General features: G+C 41.1%; 1 protein-coding gene across 1 annotated transcript in view; it reads right to left on the bottom strand.

Moving 5' to 3' along the window:
- LOC146473369 (uncharacterized) overlaps positions 1–13,465 on the bottom strand; it is a 31,047-nt gene that overhangs the window by 10,412 nt on the left and 7,170 nt on the right. Inside the window, exons 7-14 of the mRNA XM_085118596.1 lie at positions 9,941–9,996; positions 9,396–9,485; positions 8,400–8,554; positions 3,513–3,547; positions 2,816–2,930; positions 1,597–1,633; positions 1,383–1,477; positions 524–816 (exon numbers count right to left, since the gene is read on the bottom strand). Coding sequence (XP_084974722.1) covers positions 524–816; positions 1,383–1,477; positions 1,597–1,633; positions 2,816–2,930; positions 3,513–3,547; positions 8,400–8,554; positions 9,396–9,485; positions 9,941–9,996 — 876 coding nt within the window. The remainder of the gene's footprint in view (positions 1–523; positions 817–1,382; positions 1,478–1,596; positions 1,634–2,815; positions 2,931–3,512; positions 3,548–8,399; positions 8,555–9,395; positions 9,486–9,940; positions 9,997–13,465) is intronic.

Genomic DNA, 13,465 nt, shown 5'->3' on the forward strand with positions numbered 1-13,465 from the left:
GTAGAGCACCGCACCGGCAGAGGTTATGGGTTCCAATTCCGTTCAAGCCTGAATTTTCTTTAGACTTTCTTTTCGTAAAAAACTGCGAGGATCTTTCTTCTATTTAATCTTTCACCCACAGTTCAAATATATGTTTCATATATTCATAATAATTTATTCATCCTTCGCGGGTATATTACGAACAATACGACGAGCTCCCAGTTGGCTTGATAGCTCAACTGGTAGAGCACTGCACCGGCATCGCTGCTTTCTTTTCGCAGCTGTCTAAGTTGTGTACATAACTGACATGGTCTCTCGCTTATTTATTCTTTCATCCGCAGTTCAATTTCGTATACTCACTTCCAGAAAAGGCGACCACACCGAAAAGACAAACGAAAATCACAAGGATTGAATATAACACAATGATACAGCATATTCCATTCCTCGCACCCCTCCCCCAAGAACCAACTTACACCCCGCGACTTCGCGTGTCACATCCGCAGTTATGTCTAGTAAATTTCGGCAACAGAAACACACGTCTCACCGAAATAACACTCCCTTCATTTTTACTGCCTGAATCACTACAGGAACGAGAGTTTAAGATCGGTTTCTCTTCAAAGCTGCACTCTGGCAAGGATTCCTTTTCCGCACAAGCACCCTGTTTGGCCCTCATCAACGCCTTCCATAAATCCACGCCTTCCTTTTCGATCTGCGACATGTCATCACTGTTGAACGACAGATCAGCCATGTAAAGAGCTTCCAGCTTGTCACGTAAGACCGCCACGGCCTGGGGCTGAGATGACGTCACTCTATTTATAAGTCGAGTGGGTAGGTTTCCTGAGAAGCGAACAAGGAGCTGTTTTAAACAATGTGCAAGTTATGAGGCTCAGACAATAACAGGGAAAGCAAAAGGAAAGTTGATACTTAAATTGGATTTGAAACTAAGAATTCTACCAAATCTACCCTTATTGTGTGCGAGTTGTTTGTGCAAAGCGAACTCCCTGACAAGCCCGTTCAGGAAAGCTGTTAAAATTTATGGCTGGAGATTGACGAGTGTCGCCGAGCGATTAAAATTCGTGGCCGACGGCTTACGAATGCGGCTACGAGCATGGTCGAATGGTGGATCAGTGTGAACAAACGACAGACGAAGCCGAATTGAAGACAATAAGCGACCGAATTGTATATGTCAGATATGTGTGGTGGCCAAAAGCATGCAGGAAAGAATTAAGCGCGACCGAACGGTGGACAAGTGTGCGTGGAAACTAACGTTATGCAACAGACGAAGCAAGCACAGTGTTGGTGATATTTTTCAGTGCTAATCCAATTAACGTTAGTGTACAATCTTCGTTGTACTTCACTGTAATTCTGGAAAAATAGCATGAAACAACGTAATATCAACTTACCCTTCAAATCAACGCGAGTTATGTAAGTCACAAGGCAACTGGGAGGATCGGGATTAAGTTCTTTCACTACAAAACCACCAATGATGAAATCAGCTCTGAAAAGACGAGCGGGGAAAAGTAAAATAAACACTAGACTGGAAATTATCCTATATCAACTCGTGTAAATCACTCTCTCTTGTTAAGAACCAATTAACTGAAGGAGTGCATATCAAACCTTACAAGTCCTTTGCAGTCAGGGCAGTTCTCGTGTTCTACCTACAAAACAAAAGATGGAGAATTTTTATCTGTGAAAGTTGTTTTTTTCTAAGCCAAGAGGCAATTACTACTGGCCAATCACAACACACACAAAAAAGAACGAAAATTAGAGGTAAAGGGAGACGGGAATTGAGCAATCTTACTACCAGCCGAGTAACTACCAGGACCTGTGTGAGTTTCTCACTAATAATTTTTTATAGTCCAAAAAGAGCGCGTCATATTTTCTCGCGACAGTTGACTTTTGTCCACGCATGCGTATTTTTCTCGCTCCATGCGAATCCCTGAGCTAGCCTCGACCTCACGCGCGCAATCGAATGTGACGGCACGCGCTACGCTGACCGCAAAGATGCTCCAAGCCTCTGACGTAGAACTCGGTTTGCGAACAGAAAAAAAAAAATTCGGTTTGCGCACTAAGCCCGTGGAGGTCTGGGAACAAGACTGCCCCGTGCCCGCTGTTGCTGGGAGTTGCTTCTTGTTGTCTTACGATCAAGTAAACCCGCGCTCATACTAGAAAATTTCGCAGCAGCTTTCTTCAATTTCTTTGGTTTTGGGGAATCGCTTCTTCCAGGGAAAAACTAAATGTATGGTATTGGGGGAGGTTCAAAAATAAATCCCAATTTACAAGGGAAAAAGCCCTCGGAACGAAGTAGTGAAATCGTGAACAAATATCAAACTACCCGCCGAACCACGGGACAAAACTCCATGACAGTAAAGCCGTAAGGTTAACAAATCGACGGCAGTTTTCTATGGTCTATACTCTTATAGACCATAAAATGACGTCAAAAAATGTTCAAAACTCAAGTGGAACCACGAGCAGCAGGCGAGTGGTTTCACTGCCAAGTTTTGGACATTTTATGGCGTCATTTTATGGTCTATAAGAGTATAGACCATAGAAAACTGCCGTCGATTTGTTTTTTACAATAACATGGAAAAAGTACGAGTGGAATTGGCTATTTTTTTCGTTGAGAAAGCGCGCGCGTTACATCTGACGTCATTTTTATTGTCTGTACTCTTATAGACAATAGCTATGAGCCAATCAGCGCGCGGGAATTTGGACAGTTATTGTAAAAAAAAAGATTGATACACCCAGGCTCATTACTGCTACCTTATCAAATTATTTGTGGTCCTTATCGCAATTTAGCGCGTTAAAAGAGCAAGAATGTTGAAGAGACTGATACCTACCGCCTCGCACGCCATGCAAAACAGACCTTCAGCCAGCTCAGTCGTATGATGAAAGGTGCAAAAGTCCCGAGCGCTTGCCGGCCATACAGGTCTGTACTCCATTCGGGTAACCTGAAAAGAACAAACCACAGCCATGTTGCAGAAGAACACCGTAAATAAACTCCTAAAATGCGAACAGGCTTTCTTCCCGGGATAAAAAGTGGTCGGATGAGAACGTTATCCACAGTTTGAGCGGCTCTAACACTTCCCTCCCCTCCCCCAGAAAAGAGTCTTGAACAGAAAATTTCTGGGCACAAGCAAGATTCGCGAGCGTTTGTGGGCTCATCTCGCTCGACTTTCTCTCAGTAAATAAAGAGGGACTCCTTGAAGTTCAGATCAACTCTGTCTTTGACGGTAATTATTGCATTTGACGTAGAAAGAACGCACTCCTAATACAGATTGGAGTCGAAATTGTATGGGACAATGAATGAATGGATCTTGGGACGCGTACCTGGCACCCCCCCGCAGATTTTACAGGGGCGGATGACATCATCACCAACCTGGCAATGTAGAGAGAGCCTGGGATTGAGACCATCGAACGCACTACCTAATCTTTGATTAGTACTAGTTTTCAAAGGAATTTCCTGAATTTCCTCCGCTGTGATTTGCTTGCATATTTTTGGCGCGTTGCTGTCATTTTACGTAAAGACTTACCTTTGTTAGTGGGCTGTACTGTTCCACAACTTCACCTGTGAAAGCAAATATTGCCAGTATAAGAGAAAACAGCGCCAATGTTTGCTAAAAAATGTCATAAACAGTCACCAATGAATTTTGAATGAATTTTCGATGTCTCTGTGTCGTCATTTTCAAATTCATGTAAGTCAGATTTTGCGGGTTAGTTATAAAGTGAAAAGTGTTCGAAAGTTTAGTTGCATGTAATTAATAATACAATGTAACATGCAGGGGGTGTCAATCTTGTCTTTGTTGAAGAGCATTTCGTAATTAGACAATCCAACTTTCCACGGCATTTCATTACAATGGTAAATTCGGTTAGTTTCGCATAATTCATTATACATAAACTAACCCGTATAATCGACCTTACACGAATTTGAAAACGATGAAATGGAGTCATCGAAATGTCAATCAACATTGTTCATGGAGAACCTCCGTTATTACAAAACAACCGCAAAAACACCGATAGCTAGTGAGGGTTATTGTCACGGTTATTACCAGAGTTGGTCATCCCCAGCGCCAAGTTATGAATGGATTCCATTTAATTAGCTACGAAAATGTGCGCACTTACAATTTTCAGACAAAAACTTTCCACGATTTCTTGAAAGTGTGAGAATACATACGTCACTCGAAACTTGGGACGTTTCACGTGAGCGTACATGATATATAGTTTCCCTCGCAGCCGTTACGCAACGCTCGTGAGACTAACGTGATATACTCCACTATCTTCGTGGATTCAGAGAGATTGAATTGAATACAGACCGACATTAATCTTCAACGCGGTAAGATGAGTGAAGAACTCGACGAAACAACGCCTGAATATTGGAAGAAACGCTGGACGGACAACAAAATTGGCTGGCACAGAGATACAGTGAACAAATTCCTCATAAAATATGTTCACGAGCTAACACGCGGAAGGTCAAACTTGCGAGTGTTCGTTCCTTTATGCGGAAAATCTCTCGATATGTTGTGGTTAGCTGATCAAGGTCACAACGTTGTAGGAGTTGAAGTGGCAAAGCAGGCGATTGAGAGTTTCTTTGAAGAAAACGACCTCACGTTTTCAGTGGAGAAAGTCAAATTAGCCGCGGCTGTCGATCCGGTCGATGTCTACAAGTGCGTCGAGAAGAAAATAGTCATCTTCTGTTGTGATTTATTTCTTCTCTCAGAGGAAGACGTTGGTGGAAGATTCGATGCAATTTGGGACCGTGGTTCCTTGTCTACTATGCAGCCTGCAGTCGATAACCGAGGCAAAAGATACACGAAAAAATTGCACTCGCTTCTGGCTGCCGATGGAAACTACATGTTGGAAAGCCATTATTATGAAGTGGACCGTGGTAACAGGCCGCCAGCAAGCATCTCGGACGAATTGAGAAATGAAATTTACGGAGAGGACTTTATTTTAAAGGAACTGGAGGTAGAGAGGCTAGAAGAAGATCCACAGAGAAGCTTATCCTTTGCTCTTAACATGAACTACCACGTGATGAAGCCCAAGGGAAACTGATCCACGATCAAGGGAGCGGTCGGTTCATTATTTATGCATCGGTCAATTCCATCACCGCTCATATATTCGATGACTCCGTGTCGTAATTTTCATTTCGTGTAAGTCTGGTTATGCGGGTTGTAATATAGTGAAAAGCGTGCGAAAGTTTAGTTGCATGTGGTTAAAAACACAATGTAACATGCAGAGGGTGTTAATCTTGTCTTTGTTGAAGAGCATTTCGTAATTAGACAATCCAGCTTTCCACGGTATTTCATTAGAATGGTAAATTCGGTTATCTTTGCACGCTTTTCACTATACATAAACTGACCCGCAAAATCGAACTTACACAAATTTGAAAATGATGAAATGGAGTCATCGAAATGTCATTCAACATTGTTCATCGCAAACCTCCGTTATTAACCAACAAAAAACAAAAAACAAACAAAAAAAACTACCTCATTTCATGTTTTCCTTGCCTTTTCTCAAAAGTTCTTCATTATTTTAGTCCTCCCAAAAACCTTTCCTTATTGTTGTATCTGTGATGTTATAGCTCAGTCTGTCTTCTTAATTAGCAATTAAATTTATTCTTTCTTTTTGTCATCCTGGCCCGCCTAAATTAGCTTTGCTACCTGCGGTGCCAAGAAATTGTAAATGTACTTTTATAAAAAAAAAAAAAACACCAAATAAAGTATGTGTTGCTGTTGTTAAAGCTAGTGAGGGTTATTGTCAAGGTTATTACCAATAAGTCAACGTGTAAAAGCAAGATGTAATGTACCATGCGAAAATATGGTTCACCGGCAAGGATTCGAACCCCGATCTCCTGTGTTCAAGGCAGACGTGATAACCACTACACTACAGGCGAACCTACAGTGACAGCGGACCAAATGGCACAGCTTATTCTTATTACATCAGTAAGATCACGGGGTCGCTCACTCAACATGGAGGGTCTGATTTCACTTAGGATCGACTTACAGCGACCTGAATATTCCAATTAATATATATCATGAAACAAGGACAGCAGGGAATGTTCATACTGAGTGAAACAGCCATATTTTCACATAGAATCACAGTAATGACCTGTTATATCAAAGGAACAAAGTGAGTCAACATGTAGTGATAACCACTACACTACAGGCAAACCTGTCTCTTATTACCAGTGTTGGTCATCCCCTGCGCAAGGTATGAATGGACGCCATTTACTTAACTACGAAAATGTGCGAACTAACAATTTTCAGGCAAAAACTTTCCACGATTTCTTGAAAGAGTGAGAATACATTGTAGTCCCCCTGACACAGCTGGAGTTACCTCACCCGCAGGGATGCACTGGGTCCTAATGAAACTTGGGACATTTCACGCGAGCGTACATGCTCCCTATCTTCGTGAAAAGAAAAATGGAAGTTATTTCGCTGCAGCACAGAGATTCAGAGAGATTGAATTGAATACAGACCTACATTGGTCTTAAACGTGGTAAGATGTCTGAAGAACTCGACGAAACAACGCCTGAATTTTGGGAGAAACGCTGGGCGGACAACAAAATTGGCTGGCACTTAGATACAGTGAACAAATTCCTCATAAAATATGTTCACGAGCTAACTGGTGGAAGGTCAAACGTGCGAGTGTTTGTTCCTTTGTGCGGAAAATCTCTCGATATGTTGTGGTTAGCTGAACAAGGCCACAACGTTGTAGGAGTTGAAGTGGCGAAGCAGGCGATTGAGAGTTTCTTTGAAGAAAACGACCTCACGTTTTCAGTGGAGAAAGTCAAATTAGCCGCGGCTGTCGACCCGGTCGATGTTTACAAGTGCGTCGAGAAGAAAATAGCCATCTTCTGCTGTGATTTATTTCTTCTCTCAGAGGAAGACTTTGGTGGAAGATTCGATGCAATTTGGGACCGCGGTTCGTTGTCTGCTATGCAGCCTGCAGTCGATAACCGAGGCAAAAGGTACACGAAAAAAATGCACTCGCTCCTAGCTGCCGATGGAAACTACCTGTTGGAAAGTCATTACTATGAAGTGGACCGTGGTAACAGGCCGCCAGCAAGCATCTCGGACGAATTTAGGAATGAAATTTACGGAGAGGACTTTAGTTTAAAGGAGCTGGAGGTGGAGAAGCTAGAAGAAGATCCACAGAGAGATTTATCCTTTGCTCTTAACATGAACTACCACGTGATGAAACCCAAGGGACACTGATCCCCGGTCACGAGGGTGTTAAATATTATGCACCGGTCAATCCAACACTGCCCATATTCCATCCCTTGGACATTAGCGGGGCATTTTTCAACATTGTTCATCCCGGGGACATTAGGTCTGCCTCCAGGCCCCAGGCATTTGACCGCCTTACGATTTTCACCTCACAACACAAATATTTATTGCTTTGTTTCAATGATAAGGTCATTAGCAAAGACAATAAATTCTCTATCAACTACTGTACATCTAGGGCCTGGGGTACTGGTAGTACTCCTTGGGAGAACATTAATGAGATGGTAGATCCACAGAATGAACTGCCACTGCCACGATACTAAGAAATAGGATGTATTTCAGACTTAGTTTGCCATCAATAAGCCTCCATTAAAATAAAGATAGAAATCCAGTTCTTACTGCACCATAGGACATTTCACCCACGAATTTGTCCCTGCCTTGGGGCATTTACCTGTTTATTTTCAAAAGATCCTTTTGCCTGGGGGAGGGGGGATGAGCTCTGCTGGAAATAATATTACTTGGTAGTTTATTAGATCTAATTTATGCCTTGTGCTGATTTAATAAATTTATTTTTCTATTTTTTTTATTTTTATTTTTTTAACTGAGAGTTAAACTTATTGTTGTAATGGATGGAATCATGTGTTGTTATTGAATTTTCCTTCTTTTAGATAGGAAGATAGGTGTCCTCATATAGTTTACACATACTTATAAGTTAGATCAATTGACACCTTAATAAAGTTATTATTTTACATTTGAAGGCCCTGATGAAAAGTGCTGATTTGGCCGCGGCATCCAATTTCTCTGGACCACCTATAATTTGGCATGTATACAGACTGGTTCCTGTGTCAGAAACAGTTCCATATTTAATTTGTGATTTGAGGGTCCAAAAAATTTCATTCAAAAAGCTTATGACTTTACCCTAAAAACTGAACTAACTATCAAGTGATATTTGACATGTTTGAAAGGCCTGCTGTCAATGATATTTCCTTGTTTATTCAGCATTCTGAAATCTGAAAAATCTGAAAACTGGATGCCCAGTTATTTAGTTTTACGATGTCTTTTGGTTGTGACTTGGTTCTGGTCTACTGTTGTTACAGATAATAATTTGTAAATTACACAATAATTACTGGTTTTATAAATTGGGTTGTTTTTTACTCCATGACCAGGCCTCTTTAACATGCTATGCATGATTACCTTTCAGGAACAACTCGTCCCATTCCCCTCTGAAATCCAGTGAATTTATGTAAGCCAGAACATAGTGCATGGGCACAGAAACAACTGCTGTTCCTTTTAAGGTATCCCAGGGCCTCTCTCCTGCTTGAGCTGGTCGCTTTAGAATGTCCACACCCCTAGCACAGTGTCAAAGAAATGTTCAGCTGACATTTGGACTGGTGCTTTTTGTGAACTCAGTAAAGTAGGCAGGAGGTAAAGTTGAACTATAAGCCCAACTGGCCGACACAGTTTAACCCAGTTTCTGTAGCATGAAGCAACTAGGAGTATTGCTACTTCCCCCCCTGGATGGGATGCTAGTCCATCATAGGGTTACCCCCAACAGTATGGGAGAGACAACGTGGAGCAAAGTTTCTTGTCTAAGGAAACAGCACACCAATGCAGAGACAAACCTAGCCTCAAACCTACAACCCATTGATCATCTGACAATCGGACCAAAGTCCAACAATATTACTAACCACTACTGTAACACCACCTTGTCACCACAAATTAATGTACATGGCAGTATTAACACCATGCATTAAGGGTTAAATTTGATGTGATGACAAGGTCAGGGCCTGCATAGCCAGCCTTTTATGACAGGTGAGGCTTGAAATACTTGCCAAAGACGCAAACCTTGAGGGGGTCTGAGGGCTAACTTGCCCATAATATTTTGAAATCGGGAAGCCCTGAATTAAAGAGTTTTGAGACTCTTAACTTAAAGCCATACACTGTCTGCCTCTGCCTTAGCTGGTGTGATTTACTGGAGAATAATTGTTTGTGCACATCTTAGCTGGAATAAGATAGGTAATTAATTAACTGTATACTTGCATAAATTACTAAGGCCAGGACTGTAAAGAGTAACAGTTTTTCCGCTTGAGTTTATAATGCTGACTGATTCACTTCATTCCTTTCAAAACAGATGGATACCGTCACCTTCGTTTTGGAGGTAATAAGTTAAACCTGATATTTGAAACTTACTTGTAATTTCCAACAGATTTCCAGCTATCTGTCCCCTCTCCTCCCTCATATAATGCGTGAAGTTTTTGGAGCATCTTGTGTATGCTTTCACTATTGCATGAAAATTAAACCATTTTAAGTATGAGTGTGGGAATAACCCTTTTTCCCTAGCAAGTAACTTGCAATGAAAGCTGACTTTGGAGTAAAATAATTGTAATAATCTACTGCTGGCATATAGTACATCCGAAACAACATTTTGCTAAGCTGGTGTGTTCATATACACCTATGTGCGTGTACAAAATCTCCGTAGATTGAAAGTAGTCACCCCGAGAGACAGCAGAGTTGAAGAGGGTGTCCTGTAAAGGGGGCCGTACTCATATGCTTCCCTGTTTAAAAAAAAATCCCCTTGATACATCATATTATGACACACAATGTTTTGTTTCTTGACTTGAAATTGCAAATTAAAAAACACACCTACCCCCACCCACTTAGGTGAATACATGTTCTGAGCTGTGCTGCTAAGGGGTTTTTAACTATAGGGTATCAGTTTGAAACAGTAATGGCACCTGCTGGCAAATTCAGGAAGGTGAGAACTGTCATCTGGTACAGTGCTCTTGATTTCCTGTAAAGAAGTTTAAACAATATAATTGGGTGATATACATTTAACAGTGCACTCCCACTAATTAAATTATACAATTATTAGAAAATTATACTTTTAGAAAGAATCGTGATGTTAAGTTTTAAGCTGGGGCACGGTTGTTCAAAGAGCGGATAACTCTATCCAGTGGATAAATCGCTATCCAGCAGATTAATTTTACTCCAACCTGAATACACTTTATCCGCTGGATAGCAACTTATCCACTCTTTGAACAACTGGGGCCTGGTAATTAAATGGTAGATGGATTTTTCAGTCAGTGACAGTGATGCCGAGCTGTAGCTCAATGGTAGAGAATCCAAACTAGTATTATTGGAAGGTATGTAACTCATAGGTTTGACTCCTGTTGACAGAGAGAACTTGCTTTTTTTCCCCCAGTATGCCTGTGTCACTGAGTGAAAAATACATCCATCATATATTACACTGTTCAATAGTATATAATATATGATGGATGTATTTTTCATGCAGTGAGTGACACAGGCATACTAGTCCACAACAAGGCAACTTTTGGACTTGGTGAGAGAAAGAGCATTGCTCTGAACAACTGACAAACTGAAAGAAACCGTATTAGAGATATTAACACATGTTCAGTATAATTGGTACTTGTTCAATATAATTGGGACTAATTGGTGTTAGTGGTTATCGCCTGTTATCCGGTGTTAGAGCCAATCAGGTTCATGCTCTTCCATAGCTTCCAGATGTGATAATGTTATCCGCTAACAAGACTGTTAGAGCCAATGAGAGTTTTGTTATTCAATAACAGGATAACACAAATAACAACTCAAGTGTTAGCCGATAATATTAGTCAGTTCCACCAATAACAACTGCTCGTTACAACACATCGTTATTTGTGGCTACAATAAAGCTTACAAAATTCAAAGTCTGCTAGAGGGCACCAGCACACCTAAAATTGCTCTCCCAAATACATGAGATTTTCGGGAAAAATAGTCCAATTCTCTTCAGATGTTGTATTCATTGTAAATGTTTAACAATACAAAAGGCAAAATGTCTTAAGGATAAGGTGTTGCTCAAAATTGAATTGCGATGAGTATGTTTGCTTCATCTTCTCCACTAAGAATTAGATTCTACTTCTCCACTGAATAGAAAATAAAGTCGCCCTTGTGAAGAAATCTTTTTCCACTAACAATGGAATGATCGCGTCAAAAAGATACGGCAACAGGCTTGTTTGTTTAGTCTTTTCCAATATAAAATATTAAAGAAATCTTTTCTCACTCACAAAAAAACGATTGTCACAAAAAGACACGGCAACAGAGAAGTCAGGATCGTTTAATGTTCTCCAGCATTAGATGTATCTGCCTCTTTGAAGTAGAAACAAACGGCAATAGCGACAACATGGCACGGCTACGGACAAGGTTCAAAGAAAGACCTCTTGTAAGGGGCTTCTACATTGTAAACATTCCTGCACGCAATTATCTAGTGACAAGATAATGCCTAACATGAGTGGAGAATAATCAAGTTTTGTCGCATTAACTGGGCATTTCCGTGTAACGATTACTCTGTGACGTTTATTTGGAATGAAGAACTGAAAATGGGTGAAGAAGATTATAGTGAGTCTGGCAGAAAAAGATTCCAAATTGTTGTCTATTTACAGCAGGATATGCGATTATACCACATGTCTTTGTTCGGAGAAATTATCAATTACTATTGACAGATAAACACCTGAACGTCTAAGCCATCGTCAGCCAATAAGGGGAATGTTAGTCGCTAACAGAATAACAGGTTTTCCGTTAGTGCGTAACCTCAGATCTAATCACCAATATTTAAGCCATAGGACGGAAAAACATGCTAAATGAAGTGTCTACCCTCCTTTGAACGCTGCAAGTCACGACTCAGTTGCTTGCTTTTAACGAAATATATAATTAAGGGAACGTTAAGTTTGAAGGGCCGTCAGACAGCCGAATAAACTCTTGGGATAAACGGAAGATATCGGCGGTATCCAAAAACGAACTTCATTCTGACGGTTCATCTGCTCAATTGACATTTATCTGCGTTTCGAATAGAACAAGGAGCGCCAAATGATTTTATTATACAACAGTTGTTTTTTTGAAACACGAGAGAGGCCGGATATCGCCGAACAAAACGCTCAAGCCAATTTTCGTTTGGCGCCAAAATGCGATCACTTGCCGCGAATCAAGCTCAAATTTAATAATAGCGGGAATTATTTGTTAGTGTACTATCAAACGATATGCTTTTGCTCCGGGCATTTTCGAAGACTTTTATTGTCTAATCAATATCGTCAAATCCACGGTTAAAATGTAAGTTTACAAGCACAGTAGAGCGTTTTACTTACCCTAGCCGCCGTTTTCCACGCCCTAAAGCTACGAGCTCTTCGTACAATTTTGTTGGCGCTCTTTCTCATGTTGTGATAGTTAGTGATAAACGATTACGACGGCAGTGTTGGAACGGAAGAAAGTACTCGCCGGAGCCATGCATTGCGTTTTAAGTGGCGAAACTGTCCCGTGACGGGCTGGGTGAAGTTGCGAAGTAGGTGCTGGAGGGGGAGGAGGAGAGGCTTGCACCAGTGACACCGTCCCGTACGAAAATTCTGGCGAGAAAGCGGCGAGATTTGAGACATAAAAAATCACCCTAATGAGCGAGACAGAACGTGACGATAATCAGCCTGACGGGAGAGGTAAAAATGGAACGATAAATGAACGGGAATGGAGCGAGGAATTTTCATTTGAATCGCTCAGTTGTTCCGCTGAAATATAGGGTGCTTTCCACAGTGTTCCATGCACCAAAAATTTTCGGTTTGAATTTTGGGATTTCGGTCTCGATTGTCGGTAATCACGTGGTCAGTTTTTGCCCCAGGCTTCCTGACGTCGCTTATCGTATGTGAACAAACAGTCCGACTGGAAGCTTTTGAATGGAACACGATTTTCGAAAATACCGAAATTTCCACTTCTCGGGAACACTGAAAAGTTTGTCCAAAATTTTCGAACATTTTTTCCGGAAAAGATCCCGTTCCATTCGATTCCCACCCGAAATTTTCGAAAATTTTGTCGAATGGAAAGCGCCCGTGGCTCGCTAAACAAGCTGAATTTCTCTCGCCGGACTCAGTCAGGCCGTATTATGGCCTGACTAATTAAATGTAGGTAATACAATACCAAATAATGAAAAAGCACGTACACATTAAGTCAACTATCGTACTTCTCGTGAAAAACTCGTTTATTATAAATCTGGGACATGACTAACATAGTGTTTGTCTTTCTGATCCAGGCGGTTGTGCTCTACCCGTGATGTTTTCTGTTTGAAACTCTTTGATACAACTGCAAAATACACGGCTATTCCGAAAGGCCTTAATGTCAAAAATCGATTTAGTCTACTGGGTGCCGTTTTGACTTAAAAATTATGACCGAAAAACCGAGTATATAATTTTACATTACCTCATTCTAGCACACTCGTTGCGCTGTCG

This window comes from Pavona decussata, unplaced genomic scaffold (assembly GCF_977016875.1).
Source record: "Pavona decussata unplaced genomic scaffold, jaPavDecu1.1 SCAFFOLD_94, whole genome shotgun sequence".
In the NCBI taxonomy this organism is placed as follows: Eukaryota; Metazoa; Cnidaria; class Anthozoa; order Scleractinia; family Agariciidae; genus Pavona; species Pavona decussata.